Source organism: Staurois parvus, unplaced genomic scaffold, assembly GCF_062004578.1.
Source record: "Staurois parvus isolate SC_StPar_1 unplaced genomic scaffold, SC_StPar_1.0 ptg000303l, whole genome shotgun sequence".
Lineage (NCBI taxonomy): Eukaryota > Metazoa > Chordata > Amphibia > Anura > Ranidae > Staurois > Staurois parvus.
Genome location: NW_028318099.1, coordinates 4,253,674 through 4,280,936, shown reverse-complemented (window position 1 = coordinate 4,280,936; position 27,263 = coordinate 4,253,674). Strand labels below are relative to the sequence as shown.

The 27,263-nt window shown below is 40.6% G+C and overlaps 2 protein-coding genes across 9 annotated transcripts in view; one reads left to right on the top strand and one right to left on the bottom strand.

Annotated features, from left to right (window-relative positions):
* FAM13C (family with sequence similarity 13 member C) overlaps positions 1-25,016 on the top strand; it is a 185,134-nt gene extending 160,118 nt beyond the window's left edge. For all 6 annotated transcript variants that reach the window (XM_089683151.1, XM_089683152.1, XM_089683156.1 and 3 more), the window contains 4 exons: positions 5,221-5,316; positions 10,875-11,077; positions 15,124-15,225; positions 20,466-25,016. In XM_089683151.1, coding sequence (XP_089539277.1) covers positions 5,221-5,316; positions 10,875-11,077; positions 15,124-15,225; positions 20,466-20,589 — 525 coding nt within the window. In that variant the 3' untranslated portion in view covers positions 20,590-25,016. The remainder of the gene's footprint in view (positions 1-5,220; positions 5,317-10,874; positions 11,078-15,123; positions 15,226-20,465) is intronic.
* The window catches only part of PHYHIPL (phytanoyl-CoA 2-hydroxylase interacting protein like), a 172,964-nt gene continuing 170,513 nt past the window's right edge, over positions 24,813-27,263 (bottom strand). For all 3 annotated transcript variants that reach the window (XM_089683158.1, XM_089683159.1, XM_089683160.1), the window contains exon 5: positions 24,813-26,189. In XM_089683158.1, the coding sequence (XP_089539284.1) occupies positions 25,655-26,189 (535 nt within the window). In that variant the 3' untranslated portion in view covers positions 24,813-25,654. The remainder of the gene's footprint in view (positions 26,190-27,263) is intronic.

Genomic DNA, 27,263 nt, shown 5'->3' with positions numbered 1-27,263 from the left:
CATGTATGAAAATCATTCCCAACTCCAACAAATATGTGAGTGCACACATGCACTCAAAGTAAACAAAAACACTACATTTACCTTCCCTGGCTGACCCAAATCTTTTTTTGTATCACTCCTACTCCCAGACTGCAGGTCCCAGTTGGAGGGTTTCAGCGACAGAGGCAGTTCTGTCAATCCAGAAAGTAGTGGAAAGGACTAGGTGTGGTCAGCAGTGACAATGCTGATAGCCATGCCCCCACAATGTTTTTTGTCTCACTGTAGTGTAAGCAGGCACAGACTACACACGAGTGACAACTCTGCTCTGAATTCATCAGCAGTGCAGCATCGTTGTCACACCATCACAGGAAGCTGCATTAAGTGGAGTTTTACTTTCAGGATGAACATGTATTTGTGGAACTGGGGTACTAAGAGAAGTGTGTAAATGCAGATACATTTATAATTAAGCACTGGAGGCCAGGGTTCTACTTTAAAAATCTCCCCTCTGTATTTGTTAGGGTAATAAAAATGTTTATAAAAATGTACTGTTATTTGAATAAAAAGAACTAGAACAATAGTTACCTGAACTGCCAGCTTTTATAAACATTAGTGTACAGAGAGCCTCATGCTGAAGTGCATTCACCCAATACCCCTCCTGGACCCTGTGCACTATTATTTAAGGTCTGTGTTATCGATATCTGGATTATTTTACATCCCGCCTGTGTCCTTCCAGCTGGCCATCTGCCGCTTTATGTTCAACATTTTGTAAGTCTATACAGATTTGTTCAGGGAATTGTAAACATCCCTGGTGAGAAACAGAGAAGAGTTTGGCTGGATATTGCAGATGGAATTTTTTCCAGCTGGCTCATTTCTCGTTGTAGTATAGAATATACTGTGTAGTCTGTTGTGAGTGATGTACTGTATATAAAACCGTCTTCATTAACCCTTCCAGGTCTGCTGGCCTTTTGTGGCTCTAACTATTCTTATGATGATCGGCACAGTTTGCACAGTTTTCAGTTACATAGATCACTGGAAATAATATAGTGATAGATTTGTGGGACAAGCAATGTCAGAACCACTTCCATAATGTTCTGTTATGAATAATAAAGGGTGACAAAAGGTTTATTATTTTAATTTTTTTTAAAAAGTTATGCTCACCTATATTATTGCACAGAGCAGCCTCGATCCTGCCCTTCTGGGGTTTCCTGCCGGGGATCTTGGTGCCTCTTCTTTTTCCGTTTGCCCCCACAGCAAGCCACTTGCTATGGAGGGCACACGTGCGTGCTCGCTTCCTAGTTGTATGTGTCTATGGAGCCACACTCCATAGACACAGAGTGAAGCTTGGCCCCGCCCCCAATTCTTCACAGCATTTGATTGACAGCAGCAGGAACTAATGGCTCCTGCTGCTGCTTGAGTTCCTGTGTGAAGAGGAAGAGATTCAGCACTTGATTGAATGAGGACTCGGGTAAGTATTTATAGAGGTGGAGGACAGCATGATTTTGCATTTCCGGGTAGGGGATGTGTGTGAGCCGCACACGCTCCCTATCCACACCGCTATTCGTGGCCTCAGCTGTCAATCACTGGGTCCCAGCCAGTGATTACTCGCCGGCACTGACGGCATTACTGAGAGAGGGAGAGAACTGTATGTAAAACAATACAGTTCTCTCCCATGTTAGCTCCTGCACACTGCTTTGTATGGCTCTGCATAGCACAGCCACACAAAGCAGTGTGCTTACAGTTGAAAGCACTAACACAGCATGCAGTAAAACGGCACACAGTTAACCCTTTGATCTCCCCACATGTTAACCCCTTCCTGCCCAGTGCCATTAGTACAGTGTCAGTGCTTTTTATTAGCACTGATCACTGTATTGGTGTCACTGGGGATGTCAGTGACAACAAGTCAGTTCCCCCCATTGTCAGAATGCCCACCGCAGTCCCACTATAAGTTGCTGATTGCCAACATTTAAAAAAAAATAAAAATCCCAGTATGTATACTGCCATTTATAAACACTATAACTTTCACGTAAACCCATTAATTTACACGTATTGCGATTTTTTTTTTTTTTTTTTTTTTTTTTTTTAAAGCAAAGACATGTAGCAGAATATATTTTGGCCTAAATTTATGACAAAATTTTGATTTTTTTTTTATATTTTTACTGGATATGTTTAGTAGCAAAAAGTCAAAAATATTGTTTTTTTTCTCAAAATTGTCAGTATTTGTCAAAAAATAAATAACACACAGGCGATCAAATACCACCAAAAGAAAGCTCTACTTGTGGGAAAAAAAGGATGTAAATTTCATTTGGGTGCAGCATTGCAATTGTCAGTAAAATGAAACAGTGCCGTAGCACAAAAAATGGCCTGGTCAGGAAGGGGGCTAAATTCTCTGGAGGGCAAGTGGTTAAAAGAGGAGTATGGGAATGGCAAAAAAAAGCAAAACATCATACTCTCCTAGATGGCAGCAGGATTGATCCCAGCTGCATCTGTCCCCCACCAGCTCTACCCTGAGAAATGAGTGATCAAACGCCATTAGTTGCTTAGTTCTCCCCTCCGCTATGAGCAGAGAGTGGTGACTGTCAGGGCTCACTGGGGTGCCAGGCTGTAGAGGAGGTGGGAGGGACTGGCTCAGGCTCTCAGAGGCATAATAGGAGGCTGAGCCGACTACCGGTCCAGGCATCTAGGTGGATCCTGATTATAAAGTTCCTGACGTTAGCTGGCGGCAGGCTTTAGCCTGCAGTTTGCTAAAAACGGGGCACAGGAGTACAGAATGAACTGTGATCCATAGGAGAAGTATAGCCAAAATAACTATGGCTATACACCTTTTTAAAGTAGAAAAAAAACAAAATCCATTTTGGCTTTGGAATCACTTTAAACCTGGTTTGGAGATTGATTTGAGATCTAATACAGCATTAATATCTACACAATACAACTAGTCAGTGGTGTGTTTAGGTTTCATGCTGTCTTAGGCAACACAAAAATTGCCCCCCCCCCCCGCCCAAGGAGAGACCCTGACACTGATAAACACCCCCCTCCCCCACAAAGAGAGCCTGACATTGACCAACAAACCCCCCCCCCCCCCCCCCACCCGAGAGAGCCTTCCACTACAATTGCCCCCCATACACTGGCAACCCCCACCCTGGCGAGAAAGAAGACACTCACCTTCACAGCTCCGGACATCCACAGGAACAAGAGTCAGGCTCTGCATACACCATCAAGCAGCCCGCAGCCTCTCTCAGATCCCACCTGGTCCCCATGCTGTGTGTGTTTCTTCTGCCATCCTTTCTTTTGGGAGGCAGTGCTGCCCCCCTGAAAAATGCCTCTGCCTCCCATAAAGATGCCACTGCCCCCCTGAAAAATGCTGCCCTAGGCAAATGCCTTGTTTTCCTTGTGGTAAATACACCCCTGCAACTAGTGGTTTTTAAATCCCCTATTGCAGCAGTTTAGGTCACCTCTTTGCCCACAGCTCTTCTGATTTCTAACATCCAATTGCTTATGTGCCAGCAAAAATGCAGTTTTTCCCTTACATGTGTTTGGTATTCTTTGCAAAGTGAATATTTCCCTCCTTTACTAAGCTCTGGAGAAACTGTAAATGCAGTGCACAGTGTATTTGGCTTTAGTAAATCAACCCCATTATTGGAGGAGATTACAAAAGGGTGACACCAAGTCAGAATTCAGTACTTACAATAGCTGCACTTAATAAGACAGTAAATTATTTAATGATGATATATCTGTGTTAATTGGTGTTTTATATCTTCCTGGAGTTTAGCTTTAATTATGTTTGATAGCCCAACCATAGAGGAGAATATTTGAAGTAATCCTTTCCAAAGTGTGATTGTGCTGTTATAAGTAGAACAGCTGAACAGTAGCTTTACAAAGTAGGCAACCCTGCATTGAAATCCATGGAACGAAACATGATAATCTTCTTTCCCTACCTGAGCATGAAAATGAGCCATGTTTGAGCGGTTATTTGTACCAATTTTTCCGACGCAGCACACAAAAACACACAGTAGTCAGTTACTGAGCAGTATAGTACACCGCAACATATGTGCACTGCCTTAGTGCTTTGGGGGTACCGTGGTGTGTGGTGAATTGTAACGTTTGGGGTGCATTGTAGTAAGATGTAAACATGCCTTTAAAAAGGCATCTGGTATTGTGACCACTGGCTGGCATTGGGTGTTAAACCAGCATTTTCATCAGCTCTTTGAGTGGTGGTCAGGAAGGTGGGAGCTATGTAAAATGGACATAATGTAAAAGAGATGCACTGAAGAATAAAAGTAGAATAAAATCAAAATAAATAATAAAATAACAGAATAAAAATTAAAAAAAATTAAAAAAATATGACGTTCCTTTCTACAGGCCATATTTCTATGATGATGTTGTCTTGCTGGTGTTGTCATTGTGTATGCATGTTACTCCTGCTAATTGCAGGTCTGTGGTTTCCACAGGTCAGCCATTATTTAAGAAGGTAAATTATGTAAAGCTGAAAAATGAATGCAGGATGATTCACAATAGCATTTGTAGTTGGCTTACTAACAAGTGTTTTTGCAGGCTGGGGTTTATCAGATACAGCCGGTTGTGATCTTGTTATTCATTGTAAAGTGTATGAAAACCCTAACAATGAACTTTCCTTTTTGCTGTCTGATCTCTGATAATGTACTGTTGATCCTTACAGAAATATTGTGAGCTGGTAACTTTCTGTGCTCTCTTCTTCTGTTGACTGTTATCCGTTACTATACTTACATTTTCTATTTACTTGTGTGCATCCAGTGTTCAGTTCACATTTTGTTACTTCAATGCTATATAGAGCTTAATTTTTACAATGTAAGATTAGGGCTAAATCAGTTTCTTGTGTTAACGTTTACTATTTAAGCCAGGGTTTCTCACCCAGGGTTCCATTGAACCCTAGTGTTCCTCCAGAGGTTGCCAGGGGTTCCTTGGATAATAAGCAATTTCTGCCTCTCAGATAAGTCCCAATGACACCATTGATCTTTTTAGCTATCTGTAAGGGGTGATTCTTCCCAATGGGCACAAATGTAAGGAGCATTCTTCCCACTGATGTATCATGAATTGTAGATATAGTAACTTTTACCAGGGGCTCCCTGAGACTAGAAAGTTATACCAAGGGTTGAAAAGGTTGATTTAAGGATTTATGTTTTTTTAATGTTTTATGTTTACTTGTTGTTATGTTTTATATATGCTCATAATAAATGTAGTAATACAACTGTACAATGTGTTTGTCAGGTCACAAAGCAAGAGAGAAGTCTTATGAAACCTTTGTATGACAGATATAGAATTATAAAGCAGCTGCTATCTACTGCAACTCTGATTCCAACAATTGTAAGTATTGTTGAAGACACTAAACTGTTTCAGTACTACTGTGTGGAATTTCTTTTAAAGTGGTTGTAAACCTCTGACATGAGATATGAACATGGCATATCCCTGTATAGCATGCACTTGTCTCAATCCAGAGTACTGTCATTTCTCTCTGCTGCCCTGTTCCTCTGCTGTCAGCTTGAGTTACTTCTGACAGGTTTTCCTAAGACCAAGAGATACAAAGGGGGGAGGAAGCTACAGCATGCAGCCTGTGATTGACAGCCTCAGCTCTGCTCCAGTAGGCTGTGTTCGGGTTGGGGGCGTCCCTTCCCTCCAGTCACCTCTCACTGAGCTTTGCAGAGTATAACTTCATCTCCCTTCCCTTGATTTCTAAAAGCTATATAAATTCTGAACTTTGAATGGTGTAAAGCAGGGATATTGAATTAAAATTCACCAAGGTCCGGGAAGTAAAATTGTTATGAATCAGGTCTGAATCTCATGTAGGCACCTGCGGTGTATTTTTGTGTGCACCAAACCACATGTTGCTACGGTACGATTTTGGGAAAAAAAAAAAAGGGTCAGGGACGTGTTTCTCGCGGGTAGTGCAGCCCATTAAAATGAATTGGCTGACATACTCACGATGTGTGCGCCAAATGCACATGTACAGATCTGACCCTGTTTTTACATCAGTGTCCTCAACCCGCACTGCACATCACAGTCACATCCTCGTTCACAGAAACATTCCCTCCTGATTAGTGTCCTCAGCTCCCCCTTTACATCACCCCACCCCCACCCCTTTCACAGTAGTGTTCTCACACTTCCTTGACATCAAACCCCCCCCCCCCCCCCTCAACAGTACTCTCACCTTCACTGCAGAGTACGCTTCCACTTTTTACATAATCTCCCCTCATTACTGTCCTCCGCCCCACCACCACGTGTCCTCAGCCCTCACGTTATTGTCCACATCCCATATTACTGTCTTCAGTTTCTTCACCTTACTGTCGTCAGCCATCCAACATTACTGTCCTCAGCGCCCCCACATTATTGTTCTCAGTTCCTCACCAATATTACTGTTCTAAGCCCCCTCACATTCAGTCCTCAGCTCCTTTTCACATCAGCCCCCCTTCACACTAATGTCCTTAGCCCCTTTAACTTTGCCCCTCCCTTCTCCACTGTCCTACTTTACACAGACAGTGATTTGACAGACAGTAATTGATTGTAGGACTGCCCTTCATCCTAGCAACCAATCACCTGCTTGTTAACCTCAGGCAGCTCCCGCCCTCCATCCAGAGTTGTCTTGCCTCCCGCTGTCAGCTTTGTGAGGATGACAGCGAGACGACTGGGGGAAGAAAAGGCTTCAAAATGTTGGGACCACATGGGTTCGGATGGGACAGTGATTTGGTCTGCTTCTGGACCCCAGTCTGCCATTTAGTGATGCCTGGTGTAGAGGAAAGAAGGCTGCAGATAAATATGTACAACTTATGTATGAGAATTTGTTTAATTTCTGTGTATCACCTTAGGACAACCACTTCACTGGGTATATGTAAGGGTTCACAATCAATTTAAAGTGGGTGTAAAACCCAGACATGAAATATGAACAAAGCACTTCCCTATATAGTGTATGCTTGTCTCAATTCAGAGCACTAAGTGTTATTTTTGTCAGCTGCCCTGTTCTGTTGCTATCTGAATTAATCATTTCTGACACGGTTTCCAGACACCTAAAGAAAAATGCTGACAGGGGAGGGACGTCCAGCCGATTGACCGCTTGAGCTCCGTTCCGGTGTGCTGTGTGGAGGGGGGTGTGTCCCTTCCCTCCAATCAGCTCTCAGAATTCTCACTGAGCTCTCTAGTGTGTAATTTCACCTCTCCGCCCCCTTTTTCCTGAACCCACAGACAAGCTGTATAAATTCAGCACTTTGAACGGATGTAGATTAGAGAACACTGCAGAAAGACAGGTACAACTTATATAGGAGGATTTGTTTCATCTGTACGTATCACCAGTATATGTAAGGGTTTACAACCACTTTAAATTAAAAAAGGTGATGTGAGGAGGCATTAAATTGTAGACAGCATTTGCCATTTCTTGGCATAACAGAACTGTTGGAGTAATGTGAGGTTCAATTTGAAGACCATGAGTGTTTTTTTTGTTTTTGTTTTCTTCCCAACCCTTTCTGGTTCTAAAAAAAAATATACAGTATTCAAAAGTTCTCTGGAAAGAGGAAAAAAAATACTATCTATACTTCTGGCTGCCAGTGTCTCCCACCTCTCCTCTTCCAGCATTGCATCTTCTGGTGCTCCCTGTAGCATTTGACACTTCTCAGAGTGTCAGGGACCTAAACATAAATAGTGCAGCGCTAAAAACGATATATATAACTGCACCAATATATATAGAACAAATGGTGCAAAGTTTCTTAGATATTATCAAATTGTATAGGCCACATGAAATGTGTATAAAATTCCCAACAAAGATGCAGTAATGGCGTATATCACACACCTTCACTTCACTATATAAATGCACAATAAAATGATAGTCCAGTGAATATCTAGTGGTGAAAAAGCCACGGATGAATTGAGAATAGCTTGATAAGATCCCCGTGATAGATATAGTCCGGCGTCGTGCATAAAAATGAGTAAATTGCACACTCACAAGAGGCACAATTTAATTGCGCATTTGTGTCATATACACCAAAGGTCCCTCCAGCTGTGGATGGAAAGATGCTTGGAACGGATGACTCTGTGATGGGGGTGCCGCATCTGGGGGTCCACTACAGTAGACCTGGCTCCAAACAGGATCAGCTGAATGTTACTCTGGGCCCTGGGATAGTCACCTTGTGGTCCTGGGGAGTTAAGTGCTCGATACAGAGCAGAAAGGAGTACCCATAGTGTAGTATTTAGGTCAAATATTGAATGAATTTATTGAAGATTAGAACAAAAACACTTTACATGAGTATCGTGGTAAAACCAATCCTTGTGCACAAAGGATATAATGAAATACACACTGACCAGCTGGTATGGGTGGGTGGCCGCCGGACCTCCTTGATCCGGCGGCTTGATGTCACGGCTAACAGGGGCTCCTCCTTGACGCGCGTTTCGTATCACACGTACATCATCAGAAGGGATAAGGACAGAGTCAGGGACCTGTTTCCCCATCACGTGCTTTGGCCATAACCTCTCACCTCTATAACATGACTCAGCCGGGATGTAGGGGTCAGAGGATAGAACAACAGAATGTGATGGGGACACAGGCATCCAGAATCCCAGGAAAAGACTGGAGGAAGCTAAGTTGAGTACATTATATAAACAATGATATGCTCAGTGATAGAAATAATAATAATAAACCTTTCCTCCAATCTGTGAGTATAATAAAGTCCCAAAGATAAATCAAAAATCCATAATCAAATATCAAAAATTTTGTAAAAATCAAATATCCCTTTAAAAATAAATAAATCCAAGTGTCCAAAAATGTGATTAAATCCTCAGCCTCTTGCAGCAACTTGATTTACCTCAAAAAAACAAAAACATAAAAACCACATAGTGCATTATCCTTAATTAATACAAATTGCATAAAAAATCATCCAGTGATATTTCACCCAAGTGAAAAAAAAAAGTGTAAACAACAAACACATGTGCCAATACACTATGTGTAGTGAAAAGCCGTGCAGGTGAATCACTCTTTATGTGCTCAAAAACACACGCCACAAAATACACTTCTACTAAAGTAAGGAGTAAATACCCTTACCAATATTGAAATAACTTTATGCCTTAGTAACAATCCCCAAGAAGACTGTATGATGGGATGAGTTTTTTTTCTGCCAGTATCCTCACATTTCACTTCAACCTCATAGTACCATGTGGATCCATCCCCACTAGTGTTTCAGACCGGTCTCCACCATATCCGCCATCCAGATACCCATGTATGAAACAAAGAATAGTGTAATACCGCCACACACTCAGATTCAAAAACTTTAATGGTACTGCTTACAGTGTTAAAATCTTTCTTATCGCATGACATATATGGAAAAAAACCTTTTTGCCGTCGCCAATCCAGGAGAGTCCAAACCGCTTGTCACAGTCACTATTCCCCTCTCCAAGATGGCCGTCGCTCCACTTCCGATTCCTCGTTTGCGTCTGACGTCACTTCCCTCTGACGCGTTTCATCATTGGACGTGATTACGTCCAATGACGAAACGCGTCAGAGGGAAGTGACGTCAGACGCAAGTGACGTCAGACGCAAACGAGGAATTGGAAGTGGAGCGGCGGCCATCTTGGAGAGGGGAATAGTGACTGTGACAAGCGGTTTGGACTCTCCTGGATTGGCGACGGCAAAAAGGTTTTTTTCCATATATGTCATGCGATAAGAAAGATTTTAACACTGTAAGCAGTACCATTAAAGTTTTTGAATCTGAGTGTGTGGCGGTATTACACTATTCTTTGTTTCATACATGGGTATCTGGATGGCGGATATGGTGGAGACCGGTCTGAAACACTAGTGGGGATGGATCCACATGGTACTATGAGGTTGAAGTGAAATGTGAGGATACTGGCAGAAAAAAAACTCATCCCATCATACAGTCTTCTTGGGGATTGTTACTAAGGCATAAAGTTATTTCAATATTGGTAAGGGTATTTACTCCTTACTTTAGTAGAAGTGTATTTTGTGGCGTGTGTTTTTGAGCACATAAAGAGTGATTCACCTGCACGGCTTTTCACTACACATAGTGTATTGGCACATGTGTTTGTTGTTTACACTTTTTTTTTTCACTTGGGTGAAATATCACTGGATGATTTTTTATGCAATTTGTATTAATTAAGGATAATGCACTATGTGGTTTTTATGTTTTTGTTTTTTTGAGGTAAATCAAGTTGCTGCAAGAGGCTGAGGATTTAATCACATTTTTGGACACTTGGATTTATTTATTTTTAAAGGGATATTTGATTTTTACAAAATTTTAGATATTTGATTATGGATTTTTGATTTATCTTTGGGACTTTATTATACTCACAGATTGGAGGAAAGGTTTATTATTATTATTTCTATCACTGAGCATATCATTGTTTATATTTTGTACACCTCTAAGGGTAGGGGTGAAGTGTGCTTATACAGGAATCTGGGATTCAGTGTGATTATTTATTATTATTAAGTTGAGTACATTACCATCAAATCCTCCAGTGACATCAAAGATTTCACGAAGGCCTGATTCACACTAGCGCAATTTCAGATGCAACTTGAGCAGCATGACAATGGAAATCACATTGTTTTCAATGGTATCTGTTTACATCAATGTGACCTGCGCACAGGGCGATTTCAGAAAAGGTTCCTGTACTACTTTGGTGCAATTCCAGTGCAATGTGGCCCAATAGAAAATATAAACCTTATCAAAGTTGCATCCTTAATCACACTGAAAGTCAGAATCAGAACCTTATTGTAGAAGTGTGAATCTAGCCTAAATGCTTTGTATTGCGCACTCTGTAATGCCACCACATGTACCAGGATCTCTGCCATTTGTACAGACTGCTTTGCCAGATGGCAAATGTTAAAAGAAAAATGTCATTCTCAAATAATGAACTTGCTTTTGCTTTAGCATGAAGAAGAGGATTCAGAAGATGACAGTGCCCAGAACTCATCCTGTGAATTCACATTGACAGCAGAACCAGATCAGGTTGTAGATGAGCATCTGTTTTACTGCAGTGAGGATCCAGAACCTGCATATGTCTCACCTCTGGATGAAAAATGTCCAGTACGGCCGTCAGCACTTTCCATGTCCAACCTTCATGAAGCATCGATGTGAGTCAACCTAGAGCTTTTATGCTGCTTTAGCCACAAGTTATAGTATTGTGTAATGCTCATGTAGATCTTTTTAGGTTTGTTCTCTTTGCTCAGTTTCATTTTCAGTGTTTCATGCCTGACACATATATGCTGCTGGAAAATCCTGGACCTCATTTTTTCAGTGTCATTTAGATCTAGGGGACCAGAAAAATATTCATTTAGATCTAGGGGACTAGAAAAAAAAACTGAGGCCATTTTCACATGGGCTTCCGCGTATAAGAGCAGTGTGAACAGCAGGTTTTTGCAAAGCATTCAGTAAGCTTTGAACAGCTTTTAAGGCTCCCTTCAGCTCCTGTTTGGAAATGTTATACACATATCTTAAGAGAAGTGCTGGCTGTTGCTTTAAACAAGTTGTTAACAGACTTTAGCAGGCTTTGAACAAGTTTTAAGTAGTGCTCAAGCCTGCTAGCAGCTTGTTTAAAGTGGCAATCAGCACTCCTGTTATCTTTTCAACATTTACCAGCTGAATCTGATTGTTATTTTGTAAGATTTAACAAAGCTTGCTAAGAGTGCTGCAAATGCCTTGAAAAAGCTCACTGGTCACACTACTCTTATATAAGTAGAAACAGTTCTTATTTACCTGATCTCAAAGAGGCTCCCTCCATGCTGTTAGACCAATCTTGGCAGCCTCTTTTCCCCTATTCTCAGTCAGTCACAGGTCCCCTGATGTCAGCAAATATAAAGCAGGGCCCATAGCCCAGCTTTGATCATGATGGTCCTGAAGAGCAGCCCACCATCTGAGCATAGAGAGGAGCACAGGCTGCCAGGGTAGCGAAGGATTTGGTAAGTAGATCTGCTTATGCCAATCCCCTAGATCTAAACTGGCATTTAACCCTTGCCACTGTGGGGGCAGCGCAACTGCAAACGAGGAATTTTAATTTCCCTAGAAAAAGACTTTAACATTAAAACTGTCCATTACAATGCACCTATACTCATGCTCTTTAGTTGCATGCCTGTGATGCTCTACAGCAACCAAGTTCAAACATGAACAGTAAGGCTGATTTCAGACTGCAATGTTGCAAAAACGCGGTAAAACCATGTGTTTTTGATGCGTTTTTCTGGGTGCCTATTACCCAGCATGCACCTGTGAAATATGACTCAAAAAACTGCGCCAAAAACGCAACCACAGGTGTGTTTTGTTTTGTTTTTTTCATTATGCTTTCCATTCATTTCAATAGGGAGGTGTGTTTTGGTGTGGTTTTTTTTTTTTTTTTTTTTTTTTAACATGCATAAAATATGCTCAAAAAATGCATCAAACAGTAGTTTTAAAAACTTAACTGACCGGTGTGAAGAGTTCCATAGGATTTAAAGGGACGTATTTTTCTTCTGCTTTTTATAACTGAAAAACTGATTAGTGTGAAAGGGCCCTAAAATAACTGCTATAGCATTAGTTTGATATTTTTTGCTTGTTGTGGGGCAGTACACAGTGTTAATGCTGGTCACACATCACATAATGATTGTACTATCTTTAGGTTTACTGTGGGGGTCACTTCTAGTTGTATATAAATGTAATAGATTGCATACTTAGGTCCTCATACTGCACAGCTGTTGGGAACTTTGAATGAGATTGTATTTTGTGTGGCCATTTAAAGATTTACCTACTGATTGTACAAACAGTTATGCAGTATGAGGTGCCTTTGTAAACAATCTATTCAATAGTATATAAGTACATTATACAATAAGAATGTAAAGTGACCGACCAGCTTTAAGACTGCCATTGACATTCGAGGAACATCAATCCAGCAGGCATTAAATGTGATTGTTCTTGGGTATTTATCAGCTGCAGGTTCCCTACACATGAATGGTTTCACTGTGTGACCAATAGTGCCTTAGGTAAGCTATCGGTTATGCCAGTGGTGGGCAACCTTTTTTTTCAACTGAGCCAAATCTCGCCAAAACCACGATTGAAATTTATTTTGAGAGCCACATTTTTAAAACTGAAAATACATCCCCCATATAGTAATACATCCCCCATATAGTAATTCATCCCCCATATAGTAATTCATCCCCCATAGTAATTAATCCCCCCTATAGTAATTCATCCCCCCTATAGTAATTCACCCCCCCTATAGTAATTCATTCCCCATATTGTGTCAATTCACTTACCTTTGCTCCGCGCGTTCCTCTCGCCGTGTTCCCGCGCCGTTCCGGTCTTCAGGGCGGACTGTGAGAGGAGAGGAGTTCGTCACGCTGCCCCGCCTACATCCTGACAGCCAATGTTTGCCACGCTCCGGGGGCCGTAGTTTGCCCATTGCTGGGCTAGCTGCAGAGTCCTGACTTTTGGGGCGGCCGCCCGAGAGGAGGGAGGGGAGCGGGCGCCCGGCACACAGAAGAGCCGCATCAAAGTGTGTAAAGAGTCGCATGTGGCTCGCGAGCCGCGGCTTGCCGACCACTGGGTTATGCGATTTAAAGAAAATCGCTTGTTTCCCTCCTCAACACAGTCAGGGTTTATGGGGGAATTCCTCCCTTGGAGCTATTGTGTTCTCCTGGGGATGCTGAGATCCATCCCTGTTGGGAGAACACAATGGTTATTACTAGCTGCTATAACCACTGCCAATAATTACATTCTAAAAATCTGAGATACTGCAGGTACCTAAGTCAATCAATGGTTTAAAGCAGCCTGCCCCATAGATGGATCAAATCTTGGCTGGTCCTTGCTGAACTGGCCGAGATTCGATCCATCTATGGCTGGTTTTAGTCTGTGGAAGAGGGGTGGAGAAGGGCGGGCAGCAGACCTCTTTAGTATTGGCACATCAGGCAGAAAACCAGAAGGACCAGAGAAACTGAAGGCTCTATTTGTGCAGTCTGAGAACCTGTATGAGAGATCTCAGGTGTAAGTTCACTTTTACACATAATGGAAACCACCCCTAAAGTTGGCCATACACATAAAGCTTTTGCAGGCTAAATGGAGAAAAAAATCCTACACCGTACAGATGCAGGAATCCCCTTTTAGCGTTTACAATTTGTCAAACTACGTGAACAGTGCTTACATCTGATTCAATGCAGGCACAGATTGGTGTGTGTCTATGGACATACACAGGCCAGCACATGGGTTCCCCCTCAGTACATGGCTTGCTAAGAGGGCACTCAGAGGTAGAAGAAGCGGACAGCACTGGTGGGAGACTCCAAGAGGAAGGGATTGCTCTGTGCACAGAGCAGGTAAGCATAACATCATTTTATATTTTAATAAAAAAAAAATAGACTTTAATATCACTTTTAAGGGCCCATTCACATGGGCTTTCTGATCAGATCCACCTGTCTGTTTTTCTGGCAGACCTGTTCGGAGGCTTCATGTGGGTCTGTGGGAAGGCTGATATGAACAGACATGTGTCCTGCCTACTTCCATGTCTGTTAAGGTCTAGGGAAAAAAAAACATACAGAAAGGACTGGTCCTTTTCCATTTTTCCTGACCTAAACAAGATGCCTCTGAGATAGTCTGATCCATAGAGCCAGCATGGGTCCGCTGTGTAAATGCAGACACACAATGAACAGGCACAGATATAAAAACACTGACATTCATCTCCTTCAGCTCTGATTCGGCAGGGGATCTGCTCACGGATCACCTGTGGAGCAGAGCTGTTCTGTGTGAAAGGAGCCTAAAGGTTGATATAGTTGATCTGAACGTGTCCATTGTACACAGACAAGATCATGCTGGAAGCAGCTTAACCTGGCTGTAGCTATCACTTGCAGGTATTCTAGACTGCAGCTCACAGAGAATTAGAACATATAGGAAACGTATTTGTAGGATAAGCTTACTCATATGATAACCCAAAAAAATTGTAAGCAAAATGTAATCATTTTAAAACATTGAAGAACAAAACATATTGAAATGTCATCATGGCACTTCTGTTTACATTTTGGAAAGTGTACTTTTGCTGTTTTGTATAATGACTTCCATTGCTATCTTTTACAATGTTTGTTAGATGTTTTGCTGCACCATACGGACATTAGTCATTGTACATGGTCAACTAATATGTAAAAATGTATTTGTCATTTTCAATAAGGCCTGAACTTCTTGATCACCTTCGAGAAACCAGAGCAGATAAGAAAAGGTTAAGAAAAGCTTTAAGAGAATTTGAAGAGCACTTTTTACGACAGACTGGAAGGTAAGAGGTATTCTGGGATGAATCTGTATAGAAGCGTGACTTGCCTCATTCTTTTTGCTTGTCTTGAGATGTCATAGATAAACAGTCTGTTGAAAAAAAACAGTGCTTTTTTTTTTCCTTCAAATTCCTTATTTCTGTGACCTGTTCAAATGGTATAGGGTATTTTGACCATTAGATCTACCCCCCCACAAATTTGAGTTAAAATACATTGTGGGGAATTTATCAGAATTGTAGCAGACAGAATTTTAAGCAGCTCTGTATAGCTTAGCATCTTAAGGTAACCTTTGATAATTAAGAAAGACAGAGGCTGATTGTTTGCCATGCATAGCTTTTTCAAATTTTGGCTGTTCCTATTTTGATAAATTCACCTCATTTTTTAACAACTGGATAATTTTAAACATAGAGGATAACATAGAAAAACTTTTTCTAGGATGCATCTCCTGTGCTCAACTCCTCTTTCTCTGCTGCCATTTTCCCTCTGCAATTACCAGCTGTGCCTATGTAAAATGACACTATAGTGTTACGCTATAATTCATTTTTCATTGCTATGTAAAATATAAGGTATAATCCCCTTAGCTTTTTTTTTTTGTACCAAATATTTTATTTATTTTTTTTAGTATTTTTTTTGGTCATAATATTAAAGGATAAGTTCACCTTTTAACAAAAAAATAATAAATGCAAATTTTTTTTGCAGATAAAAAAAAAAGTGTTTGTGGAGCCTCTAAAACCTTGCACCAGCAATCAGCAGATCACTGGTGCCATGCAGGTCTCCCCCTGACCTGTCAGTATATCTTCTTGCTCGTACATCCCATACGGGGAAGCAGATATTTACAGACAGGAAGGCTCGATGAACTACCACGGTACTGTGGAGCGCCGACAGCCACAAAGGCTGCTGGGGCTTGTAGTTTTCCCAATTGCAGAATACTGTGACGTGACCAGGCAGGTGGAGCCCCGCACAACAGCTTTTTTTTTTTTTTTTTTTTTTTTTTTTTACATAACAGCTAGCAGGGAGGAGAAGATCCCCCACTAGCTGTCACAATGGGAATCGGAGGGGGTGTGGGGCTGGACCGATCATAACATGTTACACCTTGAGTATGAGTGACATGTTACGAAAGGTGAACTTATCCTTTAAAACTGAAGAAAGCTCTCTGTCATTTAAAATAATTTGTTTGCACCAAGCTGGCCTAAAGGAACTATTAATGTATGAATTATATGTATCATCAGCTACATAGGGTATAGCACTGTGTTTCAGCAGCAGGATGGGGACTTGCCATTCTGTACCTTGGACAAAATCGAGTTGGGTTGAGCACTGCTCAGCCATTCACAGGAAGCTTGGTATGAATGATTACAAGGTTTCCTTTGATTGGCTGAGGTGGAGATCATGATGTCATCTTCCCCCCTTTGTGTAACTTCAAGTGTACTATGTAAAAACGTCTACCCTGAGTGATACTGTGGCTCAGAATTCTCTGTTATACGCAACCCTAAGTAATGCTCAAGGTTAACACTAAGGTAATGACAAAGTTATCACCAGCCAACAGGGAAAGCAAAACCTGATTCAATCTATGGACAGGTATGAGAGCTGAAACAGTTAAAGCTCACCTATCAATGTAAAATTCACCAGCACAGTGGCTGGTCTTTATGAACACCCTTTAGTGCCGGTCCACATATATGCGGATTAGATGTGGTGTGGACCGCAGCCAATCCACATGAAACCTGAAATAACATTGCTTCCTGTGGTGCCTGTTCACATATGTCTGGTGCATTGGCAGTGCAGATTAACCTCCCTGGCGGTATGATTATTTCAGATTTTTGGTGCTGAAAGCGGTACCATTTTTTTGCATGGAAATATGTATTTTTTTTATTGTAGGCTGTAATTTTTAGGAAAAACTCACTGAAATCTGTCCGAACAAGAGTCTAGTAAACATCCCGGGTATGATAAAATTTGAAACACAAAATCATAAATTATAATTTAATAAATAATCATAAAAATAATATAAAAATAATAAAAAATTTAATTCAATAATATAATCAAACCAAAAACACTGAAATGTGAAATAGAGCGCCAAGTTCGCACATTGCTGAGCTCAGTCGCAAAATCGTTTTCAGTTTCTGATGACGAATTTCCCCCACGAATCATTATCACTCAATTCTGTAAGTGGTTCTGATTTACTATCGCTGTTCTCTAGCTGATCTAAACCGCTTTTGACCTAAAGGGACACTTTTTGGACGCCATGGACATTTCTCAGTTTCCAGGCAGAAAGAACAGACAAAATGCAGGCAGGGCTCAGGACAAAGCACTAGGGACAAAATGTATGTGAAATAGGTTGAAACAGCAATGTTTTACTGTGTAAAATGAAAAAAAAAAAAAATGACATTTTTTAAAATTTTTAAATTTCCCGCCGCCGGCGGCGCCCGTACGTCCCGACGTCACAGGGACAGGACACAGAAGCCGGATGCCGGCATCGGCCGGAGGAGATGGCCGGGGACGCTGCAGGGGACACATCGTGGGAGCGCAGGGTAAGGTAAGTGAAGAACACATGCCGGAGCAGCGCCGCATGGTATTCCCGAGTGTAGCTCGGGGTTACCGCTTTTGGTACTGAAATGTTACCCCGAGCTACACTCGGGAATACCGCCAGGGAGGTTAAAAGAGAGTTCTTGTCCGATTTCTAACCAGTGCAGGTTCAGGTGCAGATTACAGGCTATTGACGTCTATGAGAACCACTTATGTCATCAGTTGTGAATAGGATTTCAGTCCCCCCCCCCCCCCCCCCCTCACCTCAGCAAAACCAAAAAAGCCTTGCAAAACCGAATCCAAACTGACCCTGAACCTGTGAACAGTAAGTTCCGAAGCCGTCACAAACACCGGTCCTGCACCGGCCCTACCCCGCTGAATAAGTAGGTTGCAGTTCGCACTGAAACCAGGCCTTGAAATCCAGAACGCACATGTGTGAATCGGCAGTCTTCTCAGTAATGAATGCTGTGTTATTGATCTGTAAAAGAATGCAATGCCAGTGGCCTTCGTAGTTCGCCCTACAAGTGGCAGGGAGCTAACAGAGTTTGTCAGGTCTGGGTAGAGTAGATACTTTCAGGTGAACAGATCTTCCAACACCACAGCCCTTGAGCTTCTTGCTTTTGAGGCACATATTAAAACAGAGGGCTGAAGCCATAGAAAATAAAGATGGCTAGACCTAAAGGAGACTTTTTGGAACAATTGCAGAAGTAAATGAAAATGTGTTGTCACCAAACCACAAAATCTATTCTGTGTTTTATGAGTGGTCTGACTTGGAGTGAATCTTTTCCTCAAATTTGTTTCTTCTAAAGAATGAGATCTGGCCTAAACTCAAATGAGGGTTTTAGAAGCTTTTCAGCAAATATGGAAGCGTTGACATATAGGTGGCAATTCAGTACACCATTTGCAATGCTATTCTGGCATTCTTGTCTGAAGATGTCCTGCACTAAATTCAGAAAAGCAGTGCAACGTTTTTAATGCCATTGCTTATGTTTGTAACAAATTCAGGCAGCTTATAAAAGCACCATTTTTCTGTGCAATGGCTGTGACTAATTCATAAAGAAATACACCTGTTTTGGAGATAAGGCGGTAAATAAAATCAATGTCATTTTGGAGTAATTTGTGTTGGGAATGAAGAGTTTCGCCCCCCCCCATGTTGCTTGTCAGCATGCTGGCAGTTCCTGAGGCGACCAGCAACTAGTGATGCCCAGCTGCTCAACATCATTGGGTGTTAGGATACCAGCAGCCCCTAGGCTACCAGTGTCCTAGTAACCAATAATGCTTGGCTGTACAGCATCCTTTAGACCTGCGCCCAATTCAGGCTTTGCTACAAATGTTTGACTTGTTTTTCCACTTTGTGGCATTGACAAACATTTGTCTTTTGGTGGTGCAGACATGCTATGCCTGGAATAGTGTTTACGCAAGTTCTAATATATAAAGCAGCTAATTATTATATAGATATGTACTGTCCCCCATGTTTTTATAGCCATAAAATATTTTCTGTCAATGGAGAAGATATTACCTAACCATAAAGAAATCAATTTATTTACTGTTGAGAAGGCTCGGATTTTCAACTTTGTACTCTCCAGTGGTGTGGATTCCCAGACCAAACTGTGGGAAGCCCAGCAAGAAATCAATGCTGTTCTGCACATGAGTGAGTGTTGCATTTCCACAAATGCCATGCCACGCTTTAAAAACCCCATGCAGAAAGCATTAACTAAGGCACCTCTAGCTCTTTCTTCTTTTGATAGTTTTATTTACATAGATGTTCCCCAATATAGTCCTAAACAGTGTAGGGATTAATAAACCGCTATTTGTCTGCACAGCAGATCTACAAAAGCAGGGTGGGGTATCTGTGATGAAGGTAACTTCAGGTCTCACCCACTGACAGCAATAGAGAATTTGGTTGGTAGACCGCATTCATTTAGCCCAAAATAGAACAAGTTTCATTGCTGTGCTCTTTAGTGACCATTGCTTCAGATGAGAATATATACAAAGAGGCTGCAAGCCACAGAATGTGAAACTCATGGTTATCTTTATCCCAGATTCCCCTTCTCATTATTGTAGACCTGCTGCACTGACAAGTAGCTGTATAAAAGATAACTTCACAAATAAATGCAAATTTTTTTTGCAGGTAAAAAAAATGCATTTATTATCTTTTTTTTGTTAGGAGCCTGTAAGGCAGTGCATCCGCGATCAGTATATCGTGGGTGCAATGCCACGGTCCTGCAGACACTGTGTAACTGTCTGCCCATACCTCCGATACGGGCAGGCAGTAACACAATGACAGGAAGCTCAGTGAACTTCCTAGAGAGCTCAACAGTGCCCTGGTAGATCATTAAGAAACAGCCACAAAGGCTGTTGGTACTTGTAGTTTTCACATTCATAGAACACTGTGAATAAATGACACGGGCGGAGCCCTGCTCAGATGCACTTTTTTTTTTATTGTGACAGCCAGTGGGGGGAGAAGATCCTTCGCTATCAAAACAGGGAATGGGAGACTGGTGCATCTGTAACATGTTACACCCTGAATATGGGTGTAACGTAGTATGTTACAAAAAGGTGAACTTGTCCTTTAATAACAGCACTAGAAGAGGCTGCATATCTGGATGTGGTCTCCCTTGACCAGCACACTACATTTGCTGAAGCTCTGCAACCTTTACCAGTTATGTGTATTACAGATTGTAATATGTTCATTTTAGTGTCATCTTCACCCTATATTATGTTCCAGGAGCGCACAGAAAGAAGACAGAATACCAATGGCTGAAGAGTACTGTGAATACAAACAGATAAAAGCCAAGCTTCGGCTCCTGGAAGTCCTGATCAGTAAGCAAGATGTATCTAAAACGATTTAGAATCTCCGAACACACCACAAGCGGTATTCTGAAGACGAAATTTTGCTGTATTTCTGCACACATGTATGACACTGAAATGCTGATGCACTTTAATAGTTATACACTACCTGGTAGGGATAACAGTAGCAAGGGATTGAAAAGGGATAATTCAAGATCTGTCGACAAGACAAAATACTCCTAGTATCTGGAGCTATAAAGCTGAGGAGGAAAGATCAGAGATGTTTTGCAAACCAAGGCACCCAGTCCGCCTTTGTAAGGCTGAATGCCACGAAAGGATGACTGGCAGCTGGGCATCATAATAATTCATTGCTGCATCGTGTTAATAAAAGATATCCCTATTGTGCTTGTTCCGTAAGGCACGAACCAGTAACCCATAACAACCACTCGTCAACAAAGGATTGATTCTTTGACCACTCGAAATTTAATTCCAGTTGGTTGTTTGGCGTATGTACATTTTGCATGCTATCCTTCTACTGCTTTACTGAACAAGTCTGAATTTGAATGTCTTTTAGGAAGATGAAGGTACTTGGCATTATTCCTTTACAATCTCCAAAATAATCTGCTAAAGGGCATTATGGTTGTAATCTGTCAGAAGTTCTTTAATGGGATTGACTTAATAAGGCTTTTATCACTTATGTTTGTGTAGTTTCATTTTGCCAATTTACTAGCATTTTAAAAAATACAGATTAAATTTTCATCCAACCCTTTAACACTTACAGTAAGATTTATGTATAATAATGAGGACCAGAAAACGTGTTGCCTGTAACAACCAATCGGGTGTTTGCTTGCGTTTGTAGAAAAATGATGACTGGTATCCTATTGATTGGCATGGGCAATGCCTCAATTTTCCTCCAGCATTTATACATGAATCTTTGTTTCTCTAATGTGCTTCATTGTTAGAAGTGCCTTTGATATGTTGCAGATGTTACCCTCAAAGCTGATATCACAGTTGATGTACATTAATAGAATATTCTAGATTCCAGAACGTGATCTGTTTATGCACAGACTGTATGTGTATATATATTCTCTGGTCATATTTTTAATATTGAGGTGTGGTTTTTTCCCCCCCACTATTTGTGCTAGTTTTGGTAAGAAAACCACACTTTGTCTTCTACAACCAAAGGCCAATGATGTAAGCAACAAGACTGCACTTTCTAAAAATGGTATTATTTAATCTATAATTGGAGAGGCTGATTTAATTCTTCTAGAATGGAACATGCATCTTTGTGTTCCACATTGGGAAATTAATCAGCTCTATCTCTAGTGTTTCATATCTAGTTTTGTGGAATATATTGTAAGAGCAAAAGTATTTTTTAAAATATTTATTTTCTTGAACATCTTTGTAAAATTAAAGCAGCATTGCATATATGAAAATATGTAGTTAAATATATTCAAATGGCCCTTTTAACAATATTCACTGAATGAGGTTCTGGCATACTGACTACCGTGGACCTTTTTTGTTGCATATTAAGCAGCTAGACATTTTCTATTTATTTGCTTTTCATTTGATGGTTTTCTATACCATAATACTTATTAGTGTGTCCATAGCCTTGTACTTCCATCCTTTTTCACAAAATGTCGTTTTCAATTTGCTATTTTGAGCATACTATATGCAATGTGTAGCCTGGCACTGTAAAGGCAAACACACCATCCTTTTATTTTTCATTATTTTATTAATGGAGTCAAACATTTGCAATGTGTTGCGCTAATGCATTGCAAACGTTCTATGTATTGGGCAGATATTTGTCACAATTGTGAATCATTCCGCCCCCAAATTGAATATTCATTTTTAGTAGAGGCTGTAAAGGTAAATCCTATATTTCCAATGTCACTTGGGGTCTCCAGTAACAGGATCTCTTCAGTTAAGTTCCTAAGTCTGCACACCTACCCATGACAAAGGGGTACAACGCCCTCTGTTGGATTTCTTACGGTGTTACAGGAGCAGTGGAAATACCCCTTTTATAGCAGGTAGATACATATAGCTAGTCAAGTTGGGGAGATCTTACTACTGAGGTCCACAAAAGACATAAGCCAGCCAGAGTCCACCTACAGTTCAATAAGGATTTTTCAGTAGCCTGCGCTATTAAATGAACTGTGTTGAGAAGTTTTTTTTTTTTCTTTTTTTTTAAAGCTGACACCTCCCTCAAACTCATGCACCTTTTGGTTTGACAATTTATTATTTTACCTTAAACCCCCTTCAAATGAAAGATGAGCCTTATTCTTTGGGTGAGACTAATGAAAGTAGTAATAAACTGACCTCTTACAATAAGCAGCTTCCTGCTGAGAAGTGATAGAGGGAGGACAGTCTTGCCTGTCATTTTAACAATCAGAATGGTTGTGTTTTGAAGGTATGGGTTCGAGATTACATAGAGCTTCATTTTTTATTGGGTTTATTCAATAAATCACCTCTTTCTTGAAATTTGATTACTTCCATATCATGACTCCATGACTGCTGTTTGCAGTGGGCTGTGGGCACCAGTGCATGTTTAAAAGTAAAGATACAAGTCTGCAGTAAGTCCTGTGTATCCCCATTGCTGTACATCATTTCAGTAGTGAGAATAAAAAGATATAAATAGCACTTAATGTTTAAAAATTAAGGAGTATGGGTAGAATAAACACAGTTATTTTTAAAGGAGTTTTCCTTTAGTTAAATTAGTTTCAACTTCCTGACAGATTTGATAATGTAATCCATGGCGTTTGCCTTAGCAATATATACTGCATTAAAATTTGACTCTTGTTCCATTTTGTTTCTAGACTTTCTTAAATATTTTGAATGTTCCCTACTGGGCACAATGGGAAGAATTCAATAAAGTACTGGTTTCTAGGAAGCAGGCTGGCAGCACCCTAGCAACAAGCTAATGACAAGGGACTGGATATGGGTAGTGGGTGGATGCTGATGGGTATGCTCAGAGACTAGTTCCCCATCAGGTTTGCCATCCTTATGATTGACAGCAGGCAGTTGTAGGCAGATTTACCAGCTGCTAGTGAACTCAGGAACTAGTTTCTCAGAATCCCAATTAGGCTTTACCCACTCAGCAGCAAAATTACCACCCACTGCCAATCACCAGGGAAGCAGACTTGAATGGGAAATTATTCACTCAGAACCTCCATCAGGCTCCTTCCGCCTAATTGCAAAGGTCCTTGAACGCTGCAGCTGTCTGTGTGATAGGTGCAATGGCCAGGCATGGAGCTTAGTCCTATGGACACTCTGGCCTCAGTAATTGCCTGTGTGTGTGTGATCAATTCATGTATCGGTTTCTGACAGGTACATGAACATGTCTCAAACACCAACTTTGTCATGTGGAGCTGCACTCAAATTCTTTTCACGTGAGTTTTATTGATTTTGCAGAACGTTAAAGTACATCCGAAATGTGGTAGATAAACGCATACCACGTATCCTTCAGCTTCTAATTCACAACATACAAAATTCAGGCAGACTGAGACATTAATGTTTTAGCTGTGGTTTCTGTGACCACATAGTGATAAGAATTCTGTAGGCTGCGCTCCATGACAACAGACAAAATGTATCACTAAATACAGGGCACGCCAGAGCATATGCTAACCTGGCAGACAAGATGGTCAAATCCTATTGTAAAGCTGCTTATTCTACTGCCTTGCCTTACCATAACAGATTTAACAAAAACATGGTGGTGTGTCAGGACTGAATGTTACAAGATGGCCATTGTGAACAATTTTCTAAAATATATATATATATGAAAAAATTGGTATGTTTTGATAGCCTTATTTATATTTTTTTTTTCTTTGTGGGGGGTGGAAATGTTCATACTTCCAACTCCCTCTAAATCACCTTATTCATGAATGTTAAATATGCAAAGCTGCCTTAATACTGTTCTTTTCATGTTTTATTATCAAAGTTAGAAGTCTTATTCCTCAATACAGTAGGCTGTGTGGACTTTGATGTATGCTGCTAATTTCCTTTTTCTACTCGTGTCACTCACAGGCACTCACACAGAGAAAACCACTCAGACCGTTTTTGCTGTTGTGCTAAGCACTTGTCCTTTTTCTAAATATTCCTACTGATCAAAATCTACTTTCTATTTCTCTTGTATCCAGAATGCATGATTTTAAAGCTGATGTTTTAAAATTGTTTATTGGGAGTGCAAAAAAAAAAATTTGCAAGTGAAATAATTTTCATGACCTTTATGTGATGTTTTTGTTATGTTTTGGATTTTTTTTTTTTTTAAACACTGTATAAACCGGAATGACTTTAGTTGTTTTTAATTAAAATCTTCGAAGCAAGAGTAACAGGAACGTATACACGATTCAATGAAGTTTACAGTCTACATCTTTGATAAGGGAAAAATGGTTTGACATGTATACAGTTGCTAATAAAATGTGCTCTATATATTCTATATGATTTGTAAATATTTTATACAACGGTACAAATAAAATATTTTTCTATCATATTAATGATGTTGGAACACAGTATTTGTTTCCTGATAGCTAATATCGTTTAACATTTAACATATGTCGAGCCAAGTTGGAAGTGCTGATGTCTCTAGGCTTTGAGAGCTCACTCATGCTGAAATTTACAATTTTCCATGCTATTTGTTTAGTTCCCAATAGGTTTTTTTTTTAGTAACTTAACATAACTGCTATTTAGACACCCCAATAAAAAGCCAATATTGATAAATTTAACTTGCTAAAGCAGTCTACGTAGAGTTTTGTTATGTTTGGCAAAAAAATTAAACATTTGAAAAAGCGACAAGAAATAAAAAAAAGGAAAGAAAAAAAATATTTCAACATCTAGGTTTAACAATTGGCAGAGAACAAAATGGTTTGTAGTGGTTAAGAGCAGCATCAACTTCACAAATAATAAAAAAAAGTTTTAAAAAAGCTTTTTAAATCCTTTGCTGCGGGAGGAACTACAGTGCAATGCCAAGCAATGCCTTGCAGGCTTCGTCAGGCAGCGAAGGGGTTAAGGAGTTCTAGTTTCATTGTATGCTTTTGGTGACAGCTGCATTTTGCATGCTTCCGGACAAAATGTCTGGTAAGAATGACAAGGGAGGGTTAAACTGCTTTCACGGTGGGTCAAGTGGGGCTTTTAACGTCCAACACTGATGTTGCAGGTCTTGCAGCTGGGATCTTTTTTTGCATCGGCAGTAGACAAGCTCATGAGCTGGTGGCCAATTATTTCTGCCACTGAACCCCAAGAAAGATCTACAGGGTCAGTGTAAATGACTTCCAAGATTACGTCTTGAGCATGGTGAAATACCAGACTGCCGTCCTCTTCAGTGCAGGTCAGAAATTTGTTGTCATTCAGGCTGAGCTGAGGAAGGCGCTGCTTGCAAAACTCATCTCCTGGTGAGCCCACTGGAGCAATAACCACAATAACATAGTGATAAGCTGTGTACATACAGTAGAAGTCCCCAAAGTACAGGTTGGTGTTTGGGTTGAAGAGTTTTTCAGCAGGTATCTCGACTCTGTATCTCCCATATGGGGAATCTTGTGGAGGCTTCCCAGTGTTGAACTCAGTGTTGCAGCTGAAGAAGACTCCTTCCAGTTTGGCACTGATTGGGGAACCATGACTGCCACTGTTGTCTTTTGGTGAGGGCTGCATGACATTCCCATGATGCTTCCTAAAATGAAAAAAAGCATGTAAATGTATTTATTACAGGTACTTATAGAGCACCATCAATTTGCACAGCACTTTTACATACATCTATTATATGTTCACATCAGTCCCTGCCCTCAAAGAGCTTACAATCTAAGGTCTCTAACTAACATTCATAGGTACATATATTAGAGACAATTTCGACAGGAGCCAATTAACCTACCGGAATCTCTTTGGAGTGTGGGAGAAACTGGAGTACCCCAGAGGGAACCTATGTAAATGCAGTTAAACATGTCCTTTTTTCATTAAAAACAATTAGCAAGTCTAAATTTGCAACCAGTAGAATCTGACCACTGCTGATCCCAGAGAGCCGCAAGCTCTAGACACCTTTGCTCATAAAATGGAGACCGTGACATCCAGATTATCTGTGTGGTAGACTCCTAAAGTCTAATATAACACAGTTGTCACCTGAATGCTCTAAGTCATGGTCATCAGAATTCTCACTTCCATGGTTTTTCAAATACTTGAATAATAAAAAATATGTGGCCTAGTACAATTCAAGGTAATTCAGAGGAGGTCTGAGGAGAGTTTTCGTTCTGGAATCACTGCCCCATTGAAGGAGTTTCCCCTTTTTAGGAAAAGCAAAAAAAAAACCCTGACACATGCACGCAGGTCAGACTTTTCCAACCTTATCGAAGTTATAACTATTTAATATCAAGCCTCTGTGTATCCTAACCCTTAATGTGAATTCCTGACACGTGTCCATTTTTGCTCTACATTTTTCCTCTATTTGGCAACAATGCATCTGTTACCTAAATTCTGTCTTTTTGTTCCATGGATCTGTAAAGCAGAATTAAAGGATAAATTCACCTTTTGGACAAAAATAATGCACATTTTTTTACCAGCAAAAATGTGCATTTATTATTTTTGTCCAAAGGAGCCTGGAAAGCAGTAGATCGCTGATGCCATGAAGGTCTCCTGCAAACCTGTCAGTATATCTGCTTGCTGTAGGGGATGAACAAGCAAGCATATACTCTGAAGCTTCAATGAACTACCACAGCGCCCCACAGCACCGTGGTAGCTAATTGAAAACTACAAG